Here is a 22,338-nt window from a genome sequence, read left to right as displayed (position 1 = left end):
TTGGTTGTCCAAAATTTTCCAACATGATGGATGAAATTTTTAGCATTGACCATTGGGAATGTATTTGAGTCAATATTTCAATCAATGGTTGCCTGAAATAGCTAAAATCAACCATATTGGCCAACCATTCTAATATGTATGGCTACCTTTATATAGGAAGTGTGGAAAGAACAAATATATATTCAAAGACAGAGGTGTAGCTTTAAACTCGGGGGCACCAATGCAGAATATGTAACAAAGTCCCTCACATACCATAAGCAATTTATATTGCTGGTGTCTTATGCTACAAAGGCACATTTAGGCCTCATGGCACCAGAGCCCAAATATGACTGCTGTACTGTATATTCAGCCCCTATAGTTACTGTATGTCCCTGCTTATAGAATCCAGCAGAAGAAAAATATTCAAATGTGCAGCTTCTAGTTACACCATATCTATTATCTAATGGACTTACCACACCCAAGAATCAGAGGGCTGGGCACTCTATATAAATCACCTGCGTACTAACTTCAGTGCCATTTATTAGAGTGAACTGGTGTGTCCTGTGATTTGACCTGGATTGTTTCTGACCCAGTTTTTCTCTGGCATCTTCCATCACCTTGCTGAAACTAGTGATTCTACTTCTGGTTGTTGACCCTGGATTTCATAGACTATGCTCCTTCATTACCCTTTGGATACCTCAGTGAGACTTGTAGACCTACTTCTGGCTTTGACCCCTAGCAACTCCTAACTACTCTCCAGTTTTGCCCCTGGATGATATATATGGACCTTTTGAACTACTTTCCTGATGACAACCTCTGATCTGTACCCTATTTATCCCTAGTGCTCATTGCATCTATCTGTGTTCTGGGGATCACGACACAGAAATTCCTCTGCAGCCAAGTCCAACCCTCTGCAAGGAGCTAGGATGTAGACCAGGGAGTGACTTTCTCTGCACATCGGTCTACCCTGTACCAAGTCATCTACCTAGCATCTACCATTCAGGTGAGCATCGCAACATTATCCATCTAATGCTCCTTTTACATGGGCCAATTATTGGGACCGATGGCCCGAAAATCGTGCCATGCAAAGGAACAACTGATCAGCCAATAAAGGAGCTTTGTCGGCTGATCAGCTCATTTATGCGTGCAATAAAATGCTCACTTAGCAGTTGTTCATCTTCTAACTGGGGAGCTGTTCAGCCAATCAATGACCCCTGTACGGCAATGAACAATCCTGATTATAATCAGTAGTCTACATAGAATAGATAGTCTGCTCATGTATACATAGTGCTGACCTGCTCATTGTCAGTCAGTGGTCACTAGCGCAGGCAGAATATTTGTCCATGTACAGTAACATGTAATAGAGATTGATGCTTTGTAAAGATAAGATTTACTAAACAAAGTCATTCAATACCCGTGTCACCCATGTGAATAAAGTAACTGTTTTTTAGGAGGGGTATGTACACATCTTTATACTGTTTGGCCCCTGCCTTTTAGACCATTAAAATGTAACCTTTACTCATACATTAAATTATTCGTTTACTGTGACAGATGGGATTTTATGCTGACAGTTGTGTATCTTTATTTATGATACTGCATTGACCCATTTATCTATTGTACTACTTATCTATTTATGATACTATGTCTTTGGAGTGAGGATATTGGTTCTGTTTTTTTTGGATTTGGGGCAGCCTATATGCAGTGGAGTCACATTATTATGATACCTCCTGTGTTCAAAGTCAATTGCGTTTGGCCCATGAAGAAAGTGATGTATCATGGGCTGGCTAGGTGGGTATATAAGGTGTGCGATTGGCTGTTTGCTCATATATCACTCCTTGTTGTCATAGGTAAAAGGAGCGATTTATCAGAGTTGCAAAAGGGATGATTATTAGCTTTTGGGTCAACGGTGGCAGTATTTCTTAAACAACGCAGTTTGTGAATTGTTCACGTGCTGCGGTGGTGAAAGTGTATTGTGAGTGGACAAACAGCACCATTGGGAATAACCAGCGTGAAAAGTACGGAGCACCACGTGCCATTGATGTGAGAGGTGAACAATTGCTACGATACACTACAGTGGAGTAGCTCAATATGAAAATGAACCAGAGGGCTACCAGACGTGTGTCTAAAACAATAGTTCAGCAAACCCTACTGCATATGGGTCTCTGAAGCAGACGGATGGTCACTGCACCTATGCTAACAAAGATGCATCGGAAGTAAAGGCTTCAATTTGCACAATATTGGAATTAGACCACCAATGATTGGCAAAGGGTTGCCTTCTCCAAGTACGTTCCTAGCCCCCTAATCCCCAGACTTGAACCCAATTCAGCATCTGCGGGACCTCCTTGATCATTGTGTTCACTCTATGTATTCCCCCCCCCCCATACACCCTCCAGCAACTGTGGGATTCCCTGCAGACAGCATGGCTCCAGATACCTAAGACAACCTACGAGGACCTTACTGAATTACTCCCTAGCTGCTGTCTGTGTGTCACACTGCGGTTTCCCTGGATATTAGCTGGTGGTCATAATAATGTGACTCTACTCTGTATATACTATATGTACTTTTGTTAGACCACATTGTTATGCCACTTAGTCGCTTAGTTCTCTGATGGGCTGCATGTATTCAAGGGCGAAATGTGTATGTTTGTTGCATGACAATCTAGATACAACCGTGTCATTGGTTTTACTATTCTTGGATTTGATGTATTGTTTTTCTATAGGCATTATTATCAACTATTGCTGATCAAATCTTTGATGAAATTAAAAGTTTTCTCCCTTTCCCTTTTTATAGGTTGTAATAGGGTAAGATTTTGAGCAAGGTTGCCTTTCTCGGGGCAGGTGCTCTGTTAGTCACCATAGGATAACATATAGAGTCTATTATGGATTGATCGTGCTTCGTATGTTTTAATGTATAAATAAAGGTCCTCTTTTAATGGCCTAATAGACAGTTCTTTTCTGTGGTTTATTTTCTTCAGACACTATTCATAGAGCCTTTCTGGGGGGCTTTTTATATCTTTGTTGGTCTGTAAAATACTGTTTGGCCGCTGCCGAACTGTACCACAGAGGTCAGGTATAACATTATAAAATCCAATTCACACTATGAGACTCAAAAATGCTAAGTTGCATGCACACATGCTGTAGTGAGTGCTGATTTCACTGACGTCATTCTGTCCTTCGTATTTCTTCCCCAAAATCTTTTGAGAACTAAATCTTAAAGCATTCTGCGTGATGATATACAGTACCACATGGAAGAGTCAAATTCAATGAAAAATCGTCCCTTGTGTTTCTCATAAATTTGTACTGAATGTTCTTGGACAATCTTGGATAGTTCTTGAAAGTCTTATTTAATTGGCTAAAGATATTGTTTCTGTTACAATGTTTACATGTGGGCTCCAAATGTATTTTTTTCCACAGCCCACCTACCGGACCTTCTAAATGTTGACTGATAATATAATCACACATTGTATCATTTCCTAACTTCGATGAGCCAAGACAAGTAAATATGGGGAAATAGGACTAAGATTGCCACATTCTATACCACAAGTGTACACCACAGCGTCAGCAAAAGTAGTTATTTGACTTGATGGTCATATTATTGTTTTTTGGCAGTGTTTGCACATACAGTGGGGGAAAAAAGTATTTAGTCAGATACCAATTGTACAAGTTCTCCCACTTAAAAAGATGAGAGAGGCCTGTAATTGACATCAGAGGTAGACCTCAACTATGAGAGACAACATGAGAAAACACATCCAGAAAATCACATTGTCTGATTTTTAACGAATTTATTTGCAAATTATGGTGGAAAATAAGTATTTGGTCACCTACAAACAAGCAAGATTTCTGGGTCTCACAGACCTGTAACAACGTCTTTAAGAGGTTCCTCTGTCCTCCACTCATTACCTGTAGTAATGGCACCTGTTTGAACTTGTTATCAGTATAAAAGACACCGGTCCACAACCTCAAGCAGTCACACTCCAAACTCCACTATGGTGAAGACCAAAGAGCTGTTGAGGGACACCAGAAATAAAATTGTAGCCCTGCACCAGGCTGGGAAGACTGAATCTGCAATGGGCAAGCAGCTTGGTGTGAAGAAATCAACTGTGGGAGCAATAATTAGAAAATGGAAGAGATACAAGATCACTGATAATCTCCCTCGATCTGGGTCTCCATGCAAGATCTCACCCTGTGGGGTCAAAATGATCACAAGAGCGGTGAGCAAAAATCCCAGAACCACACGGGGGGAACCTAGTGAATGACCTGCAGAGAGCTGGGACCAATGTAACAAAGGCTACCATCAGTAACACACTACGCCGCCAGGGACTCAGATCCTGCAGTGCTAGACGTGTCCCCCTGCTTAAGCCAGTACATGTCCGGGGCCGACTGAAGTTTGCTAGAAAGCATTTGGATGATCCAGAAGAGTATTGGGAGAATGTCATATGGTCAGATAAAACCAAAGTAGAACTGTTTGGCAGAAACACAACTCGTCATGTTTGGAGGAGAAAGAATGCTGAGTTGCATCCAAAGAACACCATACCTACTGTGAAGCATGGGGATGGCAACATCATGCTTTGGGGCTGTTTCTCTGCAAAGGGACCAGGACGACTGATCGTGTACATGAAATAATGAATAGGGCCATGTATTGTGAGATTTTGAGTGCAAACTTCCTTCCATCAGCAAGGGCACTGAAGATGAAATGTGGCTGGGTCTTTCAGCATGACAATGATCCCAAGCACACCACCAGGGCAACGAAGGAGTGGCTTCGTAAAAAGCATTTCAAGGTCCTGGAGTGGCCTAGCCAGTCTCCGGATCTCAACCCTATAGAAAGCCTTTGAAGGGAGTTGAAAGTCTGTGTTGCCCAGCGACAGCCGCAAAACATCAGTGCTTTTGAGGAGATCTGCATGGAGTAATGGGCCAACCTACCAGCAACAGTGTGTGCCAACCTTGTGAGGACTTACAGAAACCGTTTGACTTTGCCAATAAAGGATGTATAACAAAGTATTGAGATGAACTTTTGTTACTGACCAAATACTTATTTTCCACCATAATTTGCAAATAAATTTGTTAAAAATCAGACAATGTGATTTTCTGGATGTGTTTTCTCATGTTGTCTCTCATGGCCTCTCTCATCTTTTTAAGTGGGAGAACTTGTACAATTGGTATCTGACTAAATACTTTTTTCCTCACTGTATAACAGCCATAGGTACAGCATATATATATATATATATATATATATATATATATATATATATATATATATATATTTATATATATTATTGTAATTCATACATCATAAAATCATCTGTGAGAAATTAAAAGATAAAGCAGAACATAAAAGTACAAAGTACAATATAAACATGCAAAATGTTCTGCTTAATGTCATTATATAGCGCTTAACTGTAACTATAACTAAAAAAGAGCAAATGTAGCGCTGCACAAATGTCTAGTGTTTTTGTATACTTGTTCATAATGATGTTATATATACAGTATATAGTTTACTGGCTGCGTTTAGCAATGCGCATGCCCGTGTATCACATGGACATGCGCAGAATGACACTTTTATTTTTTTTTTAATTCCCCGCTCTTAATTCAGAGCGGGGATATATATTAAAACACTGCCCATATGCAGAAATGTATAGGCTCGTACGCAGAAAAATAGAGCATGCTGCGATCAATCTCTCGTGCGTATCGTTATGCAATGTCTACATGGACATGTGCATGGTTTAATGAAAGTCTATTGACTTTCATTGACTTCATTCATCGCATATCACACGTCCGTGCAACGCACGTGTAAAACGCGGTTAATACATGGTTGTGGACATGACCCCTAAGACTTGCAGCTGCACAACTGGAGTTTAAGGATTTTTCTGGGAATAGGATAGGCTATCAATATCCAACCGGTGAAGGTCCAATTCTTGGCTCCCCCTCCAATCAGCTGTGTGAAGAGACTATGGCACTTGGGCACATGCTGTATACTACACATAGTGCCCTACATTTTGTAGCAGCTCTGCCTCATATAGCAACTTCATCTAATTTACTTGAGTAGCACTGAGCTGCTGAAAGGCCACATGACAAATTAACATGATGTCATTGGCCTGAGAAGAAGCCATGGCACTCATTTGAGAGTCACAGCCTCTTCAAGCAGCTGACCAGTAGAGGTCCCACGTAAAATATCCTTGTCAGTTGGATATTGAGAATAGGTCATCAATATCCTAGTTCTAGAAAATCCCTTTAATTATGTAGATACATTTCCCAATACTACATTATTCAGGCTTTGTAGACAGTAGCTTTGGTTACCTGGTGATCTTGTCACAAAGAAGTTTCCAAGTAATAATCTCTCCTGTGTGCTATTTACATCAATGCTAACAAACTCATACCTTTAATTTTAAGGTCCACGTTATTTCTCAACCATGGATAGATTCCATAGTTTGATTGGTCATCAGGAATTGGATTTGTTTCGATCCAACCACCACAGGCAAACTGGAAAAAGTTGTCACAAGGATCAACAGAAAGATTCATTTTGTTTCGTATAGAAGCAGCTGAAGAATAAGGAAAAATGTTTTAGATTAGCAACTTTTTTAATAGTACAAAACAAACAAATTTAACAGTACAACATTTTTTATATCTATAATTAATTAATAGGATGATTCAAAAGTCAGGGCCATATCTTCTAAATGAAACGAGATACAAATAAAGTTAATCATTAATAAAGTTTTTCTGTTGAATTATATGGCATGGAAAACACTAATCCCATGTCTTTACAGGTATCAGAAGATGCCATTAACAATCCATGACAGAATTGAAAGCATCCTGATGGCCAATAACAGAAGTTTATGTAAGGCTGCTGAGGCTTTCAATCAAGAACACCCAGAAAGACAGCTAGTGAGTGTATGAACTGTCAGGAAACTGATTCAGAAGTTTAGGGAAACTGGTAGTGTCCAGGACAAACTGAGAACTGGTCATACGTAGGGTGCCACTTGTGTGTCTTGAGGATCCTTACAACAGTTGGTTGACTCACACCATGTTTCAATGCCAGTCTCCAGGTGCTTTTGCGTGGACTCTGTATGACACCTCTAGTGCAGCTGTTGTCACCTGGGGGTAAGAATCACTGCTCCGATGACTAGTTCTTAGTGTGTCCTGAACACTACCAGTTTTCCTGAAAATCCGAGTCAGTTTCTTGAAAACCTCGGCCATCTCACGTCAATTTCTGATGACTCCATTTCTGTTGAAGTTTCTTTGACTGAATCCAAGATGACTTCCACCAAAATGACAGCACCTCCATAGTGGCAAAAAGTCTTCCACCACCCATCTATGTGTTCTACAAAGCTTTATACTTGTATCACTTTTGATCTAGGACATATCCTGGGTGGCCCTGGCTTTTGAATCACTCTGAACTTCATTCTAAGAGTGGATAGAACATGTCAGTGGAGCTTAATCAGCTACCATAGTAAGTACAGCACCATATTTTAAAAAATACCAAATTTAAATGTAACCATGTTTCCATGTACTGAAATTCACATGTAACCAACCATAAACATTTATTATTCATTTAAATTAACCATAATTATAATAGGCAATGAATATTTGATTTGAGGGTGTTGACTTCCGGATCTACAACTAGACTGCTAAAAGCTTGGGCTACCACATTCTAGTGAGCATCACATCCCCTTTATAGTTTACCCAGCAACAGCACCACATGTTTTGTTGTGGCTGTGCTGGGTATTGCTGCACAGTTTCATTTAAATGAAAGAGATTGAAATCCCATACCAGACGAAGCTACATTTAATTAATAGCTACTGCTTTTCATTCAGCTTATTCACAGGGCTGGCGAAAAGTCAGTCTCCCACCAAAGACGAAAAGTTCAACATCCAAAATTCGATGAAATCCAAAGCTTTATTGACAATTTAGCGGAGATGCATAAAACACAGAACAGACACTGCTGATGGTTTCAGATTGCTAGAGGGCCCTTAGTCATAGTCTTTTCTTCTCATTTCCTCTGATTTTATTACTACCCTGTACCTCCGTGCATCCACGAGCAGTGACTGCTGAACTCGATTGGCTTGTCTTTCCAATCAAAGTATGATGACCAATCATAAGAATGAGCCATCAATATTGAAGTACCAGAAAAGAAAATGTAAATCACTTATTAACTTTATTTTAAAATAATGGTTAAAAACATTTAGTTCAATAGAAATGTAGCTTAAAAATGCAGGAGCCTCTTGCACTATGGGTTTTGAGTCTTTTGACGTCACATGCTAATTCTCATACTACACATGTCAAGAATTCATGACATCCCAGTGTTTCTTCTTCAGGCTACACTCGCATGCCTTCCAACAAACATACTCTGATAAAAGTGCCAACAAGAAGGTGTCACTGGGGACTGGAACAAACAGAGCAGCTTCACTTTCCAGGATCTAAAATTGATGTTACAATAAGCCGCAGTGAGAGCAGCTATGTTACAAGAGTTCTCAATCAATGAAACTGATCAATACCCCCACACAGGTGGGTCATCACAACCAAGAAAATTGCAGAATTCAAGATGCCAGTTCTAGATGAAGTCAGCGGCTCACATCAAAGAAGCAGTTTCCCAGGCAATCCATCTTACTGAAAAAAACTAGTTAGAGTCACAATTTAGAACTCGTATAATGTTTTATAGTTATCTGTTTGCAGGAAGATAATTAAGACTTAGAAACAGGAATTCAAACAAATTTACAATTGTAGGAAAGATCCTAAAAAACAGTTTTTATAGACTTCCACTTTTTGAAGTCATTGGAATTTCTTGCCTTTGAACTAAATCAATTTTATAAATAATATTTATGGGTATAGGGTTATAGGGTGTGTGCATTAGGGTGGTACAATAAAGCTGCTAAAGTTGTTTAAAGTCCTATATCTTATGTTCCTAATCACAAGTGATGCATCAGATTCTCAATTTTGGCTATATCAACGGAAACCCAAGTAGAAGTGGCTGTTGGATGTTATTATTAAGCTAGACTTGCCAATACTCATTGTTTCCAGGTTTTGCAACTTGAAACCCTACAGGTCAGGAGTACTCAACTGACAGATCTCAGTGCAGGCCGCCAGACATCATAAATCTCTGCTATAGATGCAATGGATGAAGGCAATGTCTCCTCTAATGCATCTGTTTATCTAATGCTAAGGCTTAGCACAGGGGAGGGGGGATTGGGCTGGGGAGTGTATGCATGCTCCATTGCATACACTCCTGTAAACTCCTCCCCTGTCTCCTCTACACAGCCCCTCTGCTGTGTAACAGGTGGGCGGAGCTTGGCTCTGATTACAGCAGAGTAGCTATATAGAGCCTGTGGAAAGGGAGAATTGCTGTGTGTGAAGGTGAGACAGAGCCAACCATGGGAGAGATAATAACTATCATCAGGTGGGAGAAATATATACTGTGGTGGGGGGAGATATTACATAATGTAAGGGGGGATATATACCATACTGGAGGGGGGAGAGATACAAAGCGTATGAGTAGGAAAAATATGTGCTGTATGAAAGAGATACATATTGTGTGGGAGAGATTTATTATGGAGGGTGGTATGAGATATACATATTCTGGTGTGGTAGATATGCCATATACCAGTGGTTCCCAACCGGGGTGCAGCGGCTCTCTGGCTGGAAATCACAGAAGGTAGGGGTGTTACAGGGCTTAGATAGAAAGACGGCCGTGTCACACCCCTAGGTGGCGATTGGTTCTTCGGCACCACATGCCGGACTCTCATTGGCGCTGCGGTCCCCCCTGCCGGCATGCTAAATACTGGTCTCCGCTGCCCTTCCCCCCTTCAGCCGCCGACAGCACTCTCACCCTCTATGTCAGCTCCCAAAGAGCTGCTGTCTGCCCTGCCACCGCGGTTCTAAGTACCGTTTGCTCTCCTTGTACCTGGGTCCGCTGTTCCCACCGACGCTGCTGCTGGCAAGATTCTGACACAGGATTTAGCCTTCCATGTCCCCCTGCATCCGGTACAGCCAGTCCCGCTTACAGCACGGTGACGTTCCATGTGGTCTCACATATGTGCTCCTATCCCCCCTGCTGCCGCGGTCACCACTCTTCTCTTTCGCCCTGCATCGCGGCTAGCTTCCTGGTGGCATCAAGATACTAGTACCAGGAGGGGGTAAGTACATGGGTTGGGGGGGAGGTTAATGTTAGTACTTAAGGGGGGGCTTAATGTTGTCGCTATTACTACTGGGGCCACAATATTGGTCGCTATTACTACTGGGGCCGCAATATTGGTCGCTATTACTACTGGGGCCGCAATATTGGTCGCTATTACTACTGGCGCTGCAATATCAGTCACTATTACTACTGGCACTGCAATATCGGTCGCTATTACTACCGGGGCCGCAATATCGGTCGCTATTACTACCGCGGGCCGCAATATCGGTCGCTATTACTACCGGGGCCGCAATATCAGTCGCTATTACTACCGGGGCCAGAATATCGTCACTATTACTTCAGTGGACGCAATATCGGTCGCTATTACTTCAGCGGCCGCAATAGGGGTCGCTATTACTACCGGGGCCGCAATATCAGTCGCTATTACTACCGGGGCCACAATATGGGTCGCTATTACTTCAGGGGCCGCAATATCAGTCGCTATTACTTCAGGGGCCACAATAGGGGTAACTTTTAATACCAGGGACGCAATAGGGTCGCTTTTACTACCGGGGCCACCGATACAGGGGGTCGCTATTACTATTGGGGCCACCAATACTATTACTAGTGGGGCCAGTGATATAGGGGGTCACCATTACTAGTGGGGCCAGCGATTAAAGGGAGTCACTATTACTAATGGGGCCAGCAATTATAGGGGCTCACTATTACTAGTGGGGCGACCGATATAGGGGATCGCTATTATTACCGGGGCCACCAACATGGGGGGGCACACTATTACTACACGGGGCGGATTAGGGCCCATTTAGACACAACGATAATCGCTCAAGAGTTGTCGCTCAAGCGACTTTTGAGTTATCATCATTGCGTCATTTACGGTGCAAGATGATCGCTCAAGATGAGCGATCACCTTGCACTGCCAGCAGAGGATGCAGAAGACAAGCAGGGTGCCAACTTTTGAAACAAAGCAATAAAGTAACTTTGATGTCATTTGGGATAACTCTACTGGTTAAGAAGGTAACAAACCTTTTTCTTTTATATACATATTTAATCCTTTGCTATAAACTACTTCTACTGCACCTCTGTTAATAGTGGAGTGGATATGTTTTTGCCAACTTTTGAAACAAAGCAATAAAGTAACTTTGATGTCATTTGGGATGAAGACAATTCAGAGTTGGACAATGGGCACACAGAATCTAGACTTTTATCCAAATTGCAATCAGCAAAAGCTCTTACAGTTCTTCAAATGTTCAAGTTACATTTTAAATCAATAACAGTAAGTGTTATCCAGCGGGTATCAAAGGCAGCGTGTCTTGTCAGATTTCAGGGAGTGAGGAGGGCGGGTAGAAGTCTGGTCTGGAGTCTGTTTTTTTGGCACTCCTTATGTGCAGACAAAATGAAATTACTATATGACCACTGTGACTGCTCTGGTATTCAGAAGGGAAATGTTGCTAGCTCTTTTGGCACTGACTCTAAGTTGTATCGTAGCTCCCTGATGAGGGGTAACATGTAATACTGTTGGGTGAATCAGATGAATGCTGGACATTATAAAAGCTGCCGTTCTTGAGCAACGGAGCAGTAGGAATAAATTCACAACACACGACTTCTAACTATATCAAATATTCTATTTATCTCCCAATTAACCCCCACATAGATCATGTGCATATACACTGATTGACCACTTTATTGGAGACACCCAATTAAAAGCGCATTGGGCCTTTTGGACCTTCTTTGACTTTTAGAACAACAAATCATTGTGGTGTCCATCCACAGGTATCAGAGGTCTGAGGGTGTGCCAAAAAAACATTCCCCACACCATTATTCCATCTTTTCCAGCCTGAAAAGATCCACAGGTTAGGGGATAATTTATAATTAGTATGGGTACGACTACTGGCACCCTCCCCAAGAACGTGGATCCGGTGGGTCCCTGAGTGGATGGAATGGAGGTCACTGCTGCTTTATTCTCTTGAATGCCAGATATTACAGACGTGCTTGAACTTGATAATTTTCGGGGCACTGTCTTTGAAGTGAATGCAGTAGCATTACGCTTTGGTCACCCACCAGACCCCCATTCTTGGGATCGGTGGAAGGCCCAGCAATCAGACCCCCACCAATCATAAAGTGTAGTGGAAAGGGGATAACTTTATAATCTGGCACAAGCCCTTTAATCGATTCATGCTGCTTGCACCAAATTCTGACCCTCCTATTAGCATTGTGCAACAGAAATCTGGATTTATCTGACCAGGCGATGTTTTTCCATTTTGCTGTGATCCAATTTTTGTACTCTTTTGCCCACTGGAGTCTTGTCTTTCGGTTTCTCTTAGACAACAAGTGTCTGTCTCGCACTTGTCGTTGGCTGTTGTAGCCCAGCTATTCTTAAGGAATAACAAGTTGTGCATCTGGATACATTAGTTGGAGAACCATTGTTTTTATCTGCAATTTACATGACTGTGCACCACCTCATTGTCAGATTGATTCCTTACATCCTCCTCTAACTTTTGTTTTTGTCAACAAGTCATTTTCATCCCCCTTTCACTGGATATTTGTCCTTGATCACACCAACCTTGGTACTCTCAACACCCTTGCCTGAAAAACCCCATAATGTTAGCAGTTTTGGAAATACTGTCCTCGACTAGTCTAGCACAGAAGACCGGGCCTTGTTCAAAGTTGCTCAAATCACTCGAATGTCCTAATCTAACGTAGATTCACACTGAAACTGAACGACAGAAAACTAGCTAACTGGATTTTATGCAGCACTTTGGGGTCACGTGTCTAATTTTCATACAAAGAAGCTCCAGTCATGAAAAGGTAGGTGTCGCTAATAAAGTATCCATTCAGTGTATCTTTCCGTATTATGAAATATAGCAGATTCCAGTTTGCCAAGGAAACTTTCCATATCTGTTACTAACAAGCTGTTGATGCAGTGCCATAATCCGGCTATGAATTATGTTATTACTCCACCACTTAATGGCTTTAACTATAATTTAAGCCAGTTTCACATCTGCGTCAGAATCTCCAGCTGGAGGTTTAATTGCAGATCCAGTTGAAAATACTGCATGCAATGCTTTGTCTTCCATCCACAAACCAGGCAACTGGGCATAAAGCAGGCGGACCCCATTATAGTCAATAGGGTCTGTCCAGAGCTGTTCAGTTCTGTCCAGAGATGGAACCATTCAGCGCAGGTGTCAAACCACCTTTATTTCAGTAGGGAAATTATCTCTTAGGCCCCTTGCAAAGCAAACTTTTTAATATACTACTGAATATATTTTCCTGCCAAACGTCATTCATACCTGCAGATTACACTTGAGGATGGAAACAAATGCGATGTGCCGCCTCCTTTCCTCATAATTACCATCGTTATTAATTTAACACCACATTTGATTTGTTTTATGCAGTCAAATTAATATGAAACTAACATTAGAATCAGATACTGAAAGAAGCAAAGGAAATCTAGAATATGGTCTAAAATAATATTATAGTAGCTGTATTAGTATTTTCTGCTGACCTCTTTATGATAGCAGGGGCATAGCTATAGGGGTTGCAGGGGTAGCAGTTGTTACCGGGCCCCCTCCATCATCTAAGAAGACACCAGTATTAAAACAGCACATGGTAGGTAGGGGTCCTGTTAAAGATTTTGCATCGGGCCCTGAGAGCTTCTAGTCACGCCTCTAATGGTACAGTTCTCCTTTTACCTTTAAAGCAACGAGTTATTCCTTTCTGCAACATAACACCACTGTAACAGATTTATTATTTATGTCTATAATGTTCCATGCCCTGCAACCAAGCAGCAACGAGTCTAAGTATAATGCCTTTGAGATTACACTAAAGAACTAAATACCAAGAAAAAGCTTCCAAAACTCTGGAATATATATAGAATTTCCATACGTGGGAACATAATTGCAGACAGGATGCCAAAACAAGCAAGTAGTAAAAGGTTTAAAATTCTTTTGACCTGCCAAGTGCTAAATATTCCTCAAACATAACACTTGAAGAGTGAAGAATATAATCTTTATTGTGACTTACTTTACCACCAATGTATACTTTAAAGGTTAAAATAGAACGTCTTATCAAAAGTGCCAAACTTTTAGTAATAGCAGTGATGTGTAAATGTTACATTGCGCAGGTTAAAAGTACAAACCAGACTGCCAAGAGGCAAAAAAAAACAGGTTTTGCAGACATCTAGAATCACTTTTCCTATTTTTGGAAAACAAAGCTAGAATTTTTTTTTTATTTGGACAAACCCTTTCGGTATGACCTATTAAGGTATAAGGTGTACAGTACTAGCCAGAATAAGTAGATGGTCTCATTCTGGAGGGTTGAGCATATTACACAAATCTCTTATTTATCTCTATATGTGCCATGTTATGTTTCAAAGGGAACCTGTCAGCATATGTTTCATACTTAACTGGGTTCCCCATTCCAGCCTTGTGCCCCCGGGAAATCGGCATGCACACAGCGTGACTCTTCAAATGGCTGTGTGTGTACATCCTCCCATAGAGATGAAAGGGAAAGCAGTCACATGCAGTACTCTAAAACGAGTCATGCTGTGTTCCCATGCTGACTTTTTGGGGACACAGTGCTGGAAGAGGGGACCTGGTGAGTATTGGGCACAGCCCTCCAGGCTCCCCGTTTCTTCTCCTTTGTGCCCACTTCTTCATCAGGGAGCTGTCAAATGGAGAGATGTTGTCTAAAAGGAACCTTCCCTAAAAAACAGAAAGATAAGCAAATAGGTGGTCTCCTTCACTCACTGTTAATTTAGTCTGACATCACCCGTTTACAGTAAACAGTGGGGGCCACTCACTTGGTGCATTCACAACTTTAGGAGCCGAATCTAAAAAGAATTCAAAAGGAGGTAAGTAACAGCTAAAGAAAACCAGTTGTAGAGTCAGTGGGGCCCTGCTGGCATGAGAACATGACAGGTCCTCTTTAATTGTTTTGCACCTTTTGGAAAATTCCTCCAACTACAGTATAAGCTAATCACAGTGTTGCAGCCATTCGGAGGTTCCCACCTTGTTTCAGGCCAGACCAGGGTTTAGCAGTATTCCTACCTCTCCTGGAGCTGAGGAGTGTGGTGGTTGCAAGAGTAATGTCAGTCCTCACCTGGTGCTGAATAGCTCTGCTCCTATTTAAGCAGTGCTAGTATTGACCCCTGTGCTGGTCAATGCTTCAGTTGCCACTGGACAGCTGCTGAGGAAACACATCCTGCTTGAAGCTCCTCCATGCTGGCTAAGTTCCTATATCTGTTTTGTTTGGTTTTCTGTTTCCCTTTTTTTTGGTTCTAGGGCTCCCTGATAGGGACTTGTCAGTGGCCCAGGAACGAGTGCACCTATAGGAGCGATCGGCCCGCCGAGTAGGGTAAGGGGTTTATAGGGAGAGGGTTTCCCGTAGTTTTATGTTTCTTTTGCACAATATTTTGGATATTGCATGTCCGGTTTGATGCAACAGATTGACCAGCTCGTACCTACTCAGGGAGATTCTGTGTGTATAGTATGAATCCCCTTGAGGTTTTGTCGCACCAGCTGGGCATGCTGGCTGCAGAGGTCGCAGAGGTAAAACAGCGACAACTTGCTCTACAGGTTCCCTGCAAGGAACCCAAGATTGAGCTACCTGATCATTTTTCTGGTGATAGGCAGAAATTCGGATCTTTTCGGGATGCCTGCAAGCTCTATTTTAGACTGCGTCCAGTGTCTTCAGGTGATGACGCCCAGAGGGCGGGCGTTGTCATGTCCAGACTGCAGGGGGCACCACAGGCATGGGCTTTTTCATTGCCCCTGACGTCTGAGGTCTTAAACTTTGGAGGTTGTTGGAAGTGACCCTCTGGAGGCTTGGGGTTGGCCCTCGTCTACTGCATTTGATTTTAGTCCTTTATCATAGTCCTTCAGCTCCAATTTGAGTAAATGGCTCTTTATCTACACCCATTTCAGATTTGCAATGGGGCAAGACAGGGATGCCCACTGTCACTGTTTCTTTATGTTCTTGTCATGGAGTCTCTGCCTAATGCTATTTGGCAGAATGTTTCCATAGCAGATGTTTAGGTAGGACCCACAAGGCATAAAATATCACGTTTTGCCAATGATGGTGCCGATCCCATTGAAAGCAATGGGCTAGAATGCCGGGGACTTCTGCCACAGCTGTCACAGCTGTGGCAGAGGATTCCTTCATCCCCGCGGTCCCCGCAGGTATTAAGGAAACTCCTGCCACAGCTGTCACAGCTATTACAGCTGTGGCAGAAGTCCCCGGCATTCTCCATCTCTTTTCAATGGGGCTAGCGCTGCTGCCGCTGGCCCCATTGAAAAGACTGGCGATATGAGGGTGTGATGCCGATATCCCGGCGTCATGCCGATTTTTTTCTCGCACTGCGATGCGAGACTTTAACTTTAGAATCGCATCGCAGTGGAGAAAATATCGCCAGTGGGTGGGAGCCCTTATAGAATAATAAAAAAGCTATGGGAGTCATAATATGGAGCTAAAATTTTTTTCTAAATTGGATATTTTTAAAATTTTACAACATTAAAAAAATACATATATTTGGTATTGCTGTACTCATAATGGCCCATGGAATAAAGATAACATTCCAATTTTAGCATACCATGAATGGCATCCAAGCAAAAAACACCCAAAATGTTGATTTTTTTTTTTCAATTTCACCCCATTTAAAAATTTTAAAAAGTTTTACAATCTATTATATGGTATGATGAAATACTACCATTGAAAAGTAGAGCCTGTCCTGCCAAAAAACAAGCTGTCATGAAAAATTTTTCAAATTATGATTTTTTGAAAGTGGGGATGAAAAAAGGAATACAAAAAAGGGCTGTTGCAGGAAGCAGTAAAAAAGTAATAAAGTTGTATGTGTTTAAAAAAAAAAAATTACTTTTAGAATGCAACATTTCAAAAAGTTAAATTTTGGTATGGGCATGAAGACCCAAGAAGGCTTAAAATAAAATTTGGACAGTTGAAGCAACCTCAAGCTGACCCAATTTACAAAGTCCTTTTCTGTGAACATTGATGAGTTTCCTATTGCTCTGTGTTGTGATGGTGTCACGATAAAATTATGCAGGTCTCATCCATAAAAAATGTCACACTCTGATTGATCCACTGGCCCAACATTGACAAAAGATCATGGTTCAAGTTAGCAATTAATTCATCATCAGTAATTGGTTCATAATGTTTTCCCCATCTCATTCAACCAGAGCTATCAATCAGAGATAATGGCTCCACACTCTTTCTAGTGTAACAAGTCCACTGCCTGGAGATAGCCTTTGATTCCGCCTTGTCCTTCAGACCACAAATTGAAGCTTTTATCAAGCCTTGTCCTTCAGACCACAGCTTTTATCAACTGCCACTGGCACCAACTCAAACACACTTATTGAATTTGTTCTTATCTCAGCCTTGAGTCAATCAAGATACTGGGACATGCCATTATCACATCTTGGCTAGATTACTGCAACATACTCCTCTGTGGCCTTCTTTTTGTAGGTGGGTAAATTACAAAGTTCATTATTATTTGAGAGGGACAGCTTTAGAGGGATTTAAAATTTCAATGTATTGTAGCCTCAGACATACATATGAATACGGTATTAGAAATACTTGCTTAAAGAAGATGCCCGGGACTTTTTGAATTTTTTTCTATTGATCATCAGTGGGTGTCTGTCATTCAGATCCCCTTTGATCAGTTGATAACTGTCGCTGCTGTCACTGTAGAAAGCTCAGGAAGCACATTGCACATGATGCTCCTGGGCTCTAATGCAAAATCTGTAACAGGGCCCTAAACGGTAGTGCTTTATTCATAGTACTGGGCTTCCTCTATGAAGAAGAAGGACCTTATGGGTCCCCTAAGGCTCATGGGGCCTGGTTCAACTGCATCCTCTACATCCCCTATCGTTACGCCCCTGGCACTGACCATAGTACAGAGGCCCAAGTTGGTATTGTAGGATGAGCCCCCACTGAATTCAGTAACGGCTTTGCCTGCAATACAAAACTAGGCTGCTACTCTTTGGTCAGTGTGATTTGCTTCCTGCACTTTCCATAGTGACAACAGTACCGGTAATCAGCTGATCGGGCAGGATCTAAGTGGCGAACCCCTGCCGATCATCTATTGACTACCTGTCTTGTGAAAATAAAAAACATCTTGGACAAACCCCTTTAAACAGCGCTTCCAGTAATATATCACTGTCATTTCTTTATGTACTCAGTTTAGTTTGCTGATTGACAACTGCAAAAATGAGATTAGAATGGGAATGCATGTATTATTCTTGTGCCTTATAACACAACTATACAATAGCATGGTGTGCACAGCTGGAGGTGTATACTGGCACTGGTGGTGTGTCTTTAGGCTTAAGCACAGAAATGAAAAATGCTTTCTCGTTAGAGGAAATAAAGAGGAGAATTGTTCCCATTGTGCAGAAGAACAAGGTAACAAATCACCTTACCAACTAGCCTGAGAACATAATATGAGCAATGGTGTGTATGGTTTATGAGTGAGATCATCTGAATTCCACGGGGCACAGTGACCAAGCCAACTTTATGATAACATCAGCGCTTCAGCACAATTCAGCTCCAGAAATATTCCCAAAATGTGACAACGCCTCTTTGTGAAAGCCAAAAAATTAAAGAGAAAGAAAACCCAGGAAATACGGTGAATATGTTTTACTCACTTCTAAATGTGCCTTTTTAAGAAAAAAAACATATTGCAATTCTCCTCTTACAGAAAAGATCTAGATCTCATGTAAGGGAGGGTAGCACATCATTAGACTGTTTGTAACCTCTGCAATCATTGCACAGGTGCAGAATCCATATTAAAAAGCTGAACACCTAAAGTATAAAACTCCTTTAGTAATTTTATTACATTCTAGCAATGTGAACTAAGGAAACTGAAAAAGTTCAACTCAAGATGTCCAAAAACATTTATTGAAGGAATCACACTACTTAAGGTACTTTTAAACTGGCCGATTGTGGGGCACATAAGCACCTGGCAGCTGTCCCAGTGATTATCACTCGTGCGCTTTTATACAAGAGAGATAATCGCTCACTGAAGGGAGGCGGAGCATGTCGGAAATCTCTTCTGATCACCCGTCTCCTTTCAGAGTAAACAGGCAGTTCTTTATAGATGAAGGACTGCCTGTTTACACAGGCCAATAGTTATTTGTTTTTTAGGCAGTCCGAAAACCAAGCAACTCTGAAAATTCCTATTCACTTGCCCTGTCGAGTTCTGTGTTTACTCGGGATGACGGTTGTCCATAATTAGAGATGAGCGAGTATACTCGCTAAGGCACATTACTCGAGCGAGTAGTGCCTTAGCCGAGTATCTCCTCGCCCGTCTCTAAAGATTCGGGGGCCGGCGTGGGTGACAGGTGAGTTGCGGCGGGGAGCAGGGGGGAGAGAGGGAGAGAGAGATCTCCCCTCCGTTCCTCCCCACTCTCCCCCACCCGCCGCTCCCCGCCCCTCGCCGGCCCCCGGAATCTTTAGAGACGACCAGGGAGATACTCGGCTAAGGCACTACTCGCTCGAGTAATGTGCCTTAGCGAGTATACTCGCTCATCTCTATCCGTAATTGCTCTTTTGAGTGTTCACTCGGGAAATTATTGGCTAGTGCAAAAGTACTCCAATTCTGTCTTCAAACTGATTTCAGAGGTGCTGTTCCTAAACTGGGTAACTCATTAGGATTTGCTCATTTCAGAACAGCCATCATGATAATTGGCCAATGCAGATTAACTTTGGAAGTTGTGCATACACATTTTGGGCTGCTAGTTAAAGCTAGGCTGTGGGGATCATTATTTGGAAAGATCGATCAGATCATTGCAAACCATATTCAAACCACTGATAATTCATTATCGGCTTCAAAATAGTTCCATGTAAATGCACCATCACACACAAACATTTCACTGTGAGGAAAGGGTAGGGAGGTTTACCATGTATTTCTCATTCATGGATGCCCAAATGTCTATAAAAACTCAAGCCAGGCCGCTAAAATTAGAGCTCAGTGATCAAATTGCAATGTCTATATAATGAACTTTATGCAGTCCTGAAAATCTTTTTTAAAGAATGTACTGTGTTTATCTTTAAAGTGCAACTATATATCACACCCCTTCTGGCATGTCATAGAGATATGTCAGAATTTCGGACTGCTGAGACCTCCACTGACTGCTAAAACAAAGTGGCAGAAGCAGTCAGCAAAGAGTTGTCTCTCTTAGCTAGCTGAAGACGGTCTCATAGACTTTCTATGAGTCCGTCTTCAGCTAACAAGCTAAGACAAAACTCAGATAGGAGAACCTGACACTTCATTTCAGTGATTGGTGGGGCTTCCCAGTGTCTGGACCCCTATCGATCAAAACTTCAGAAATGGCAGAAGTTTCCCTTAAAAGACAGCTACACTTTATATTGTATTTTACAGATTTACATAAAAGCAACTATGTACATAATTTGCATTATCTACAGATATACTGTACCAATCCTGAGTCACACTGAGATAGTCCCATTAAAATCACCCTGAGAGCACAATAAGCAAATCTGAAGGTGGTGAGAAAAAACCCAAGGGTTATGGCCCATTCTGACACCTATGAGCCTTTGCAATCTTGGCTTGGTGTAGGAAAACAAAGTGTTCCTCAAAATGTTGATAATTTGTATGTCTCCTAAATGGTTAAAAAAAACGAAAGCTTTTCAAATGTGCGTCCAAAATAAAGTAAACCGATGGAAATATATATCTTATCAAAAATTTGGACAGTATGTTTGCACATATTAGATATATTACAATAGAAAATGTGAAATAAAATTCAATTCTTTTTTTAATTTTCCCAATTTTGGGACTTTTGATAAATATACACAAATTCTATTGGACTATTTTTACTTACTAAATGAAGTACAACTTGTGGCGAAAAAACAATGTCAGAATCACTTGGATATGCAAAACCTTTATGGAGTAATTCTGTTAAAGTGACACATGTCAGATTTCCAAATTTAGCTTGGTCATTAAGGTGCAAATAGGTTTGGTCACTAAGGGATTAAGGCCCCTTTACATGGAACATTCTAAGTATCATTTAAACAAGCGAAAATGAATAATAATTGTTCAGTGTAAACACAGTCAACCATCAAATGATGAATGATTGTTCATCATCAATCATTTCCGGCAAGCATGAAAATCATCGTTGGCTTGTTTGGTAATTGTTTGGTTTAACCCCTTAGTGACGAAGCCTGTTTGCGCCTTAGTGACGGAGCCAAATTTTGGAAATCTTACATGCATCGTTCAACGTAGCATAACTCCGTAAAGGCTTTACATATCCAAGTGATTCTGACATTGTTTTTTCGCCACATGTTGTACTTCATTTAGCTTGTAAAAAGAGACCGATATAATTTGTGTATATTTATTAAAAGTACCAATATTGGAAAAATTTTGAAAAAATTGTCATTTTTTCACATTGTCAACCGTAATATCTCAAATATGTCCAAACATACTGTACAAATTTTAATAAGATATATATTTCCATCTGTTTACTTTATTCTGAATGCACACTTGAAAAACTTTTGTGTTTTTTTAACCATTTAGAGGACACACAAATTTAACATTACTTTTCAGCATTTTGAGGAGCACTTTGTTTTCCTGCACCAAGCCAAGTTTGCAAAGGCTCATAAGTGTCAGAATAATAGATACCCCCACAAATGACCCTATTTTAAAAACTACACCCCTTAATGTATTCACTGAGGGGTGTCATGAGTATTTTGACCCCACCAGTTTTTTTCAGGAATTAATTCAATTTAGAGGAGAAAAAATAAAATGTCATATTTTTGCAAATATGTCATTTTAAAGACATCTTTTTTTCCTATAGAGCCCATGAAAATGAGGATTTACACCCCAAAATGGATACCCCCATTTCTCCCGTGTTCAGAAACATACCCATTGTGGCCCTAATCTTATGTCTGGATGCACAACGGGACCCAAAATGAAAGGAGCAGTCGGTGTCTTTCAGAACATAAATTTTGCTTGAAGGCGTTTTAGACCCCATAGCACATTTGTAGAGCTCTTGAGCGGCCAAAACCAAAGAGAACCCCCACAAGTGACCCTATTTTGAAAACTAGACCCCTTAACGAATTTATCTAGGGGTGTACTGTGTATTTTTACACTACAATTTTTGAATAAATCTAAGCAAAGCAGTAGGAAAAAAATTACAATTTTCATTTTTTTGTACAGCACACATAGGAATGAAGACTTTCACCCCAAAATTGATACCTCTGTTTGTCCCGTGT

At 41.2% G+C, this 22,338-nt stretch overlaps 1 protein-coding gene and 1 long non-coding RNA gene across 2 annotated transcripts in view; one reads left to right on the top strand and one right to left on the bottom strand.

Moving 5' to 3' along the window:
* The window catches only part of PHEX (phosphate regulating endopeptidase X-linked), a 200,453-nt gene that overhangs the window by 137,556 nt on the left and 40,559 nt on the right, over positions 1 to 22,338 (bottom strand). The window contains exon 3 of the mRNA XM_066599795.1: positions 6,353 to 6,514. Within this exon, the coding sequence (XP_066455892.1) occupies positions 6,353 to 6,514 (162 nt within the window). The remainder of the gene's footprint in view (positions 1 to 6,352; positions 6,515 to 22,338) is intronic.
* Positions 535 to 8,786, top strand: LOC136625538 (uncharacterized). The gene is made up of 3 exons (XR_010792558.1): positions 535 to 982; positions 6,740 to 7,422; positions 8,288 to 8,786. It is a non-coding gene; the product is annotated as an uncharacterized lncRNA (long non-coding RNA).

Source organism: Eleutherodactylus coqui, chromosome 4 (genome assembly GCF_035609145.1).
Source record: "Eleutherodactylus coqui strain aEleCoq1 chromosome 4, aEleCoq1.hap1, whole genome shotgun sequence".
In the NCBI taxonomy this organism is placed as follows: Eukaryota; Metazoa; Chordata; class Amphibia; order Anura; family Eleutherodactylidae; genus Eleutherodactylus; species Eleutherodactylus coqui.
This window is presented reverse-complemented; position numbering and strand designations above follow the sequence as displayed.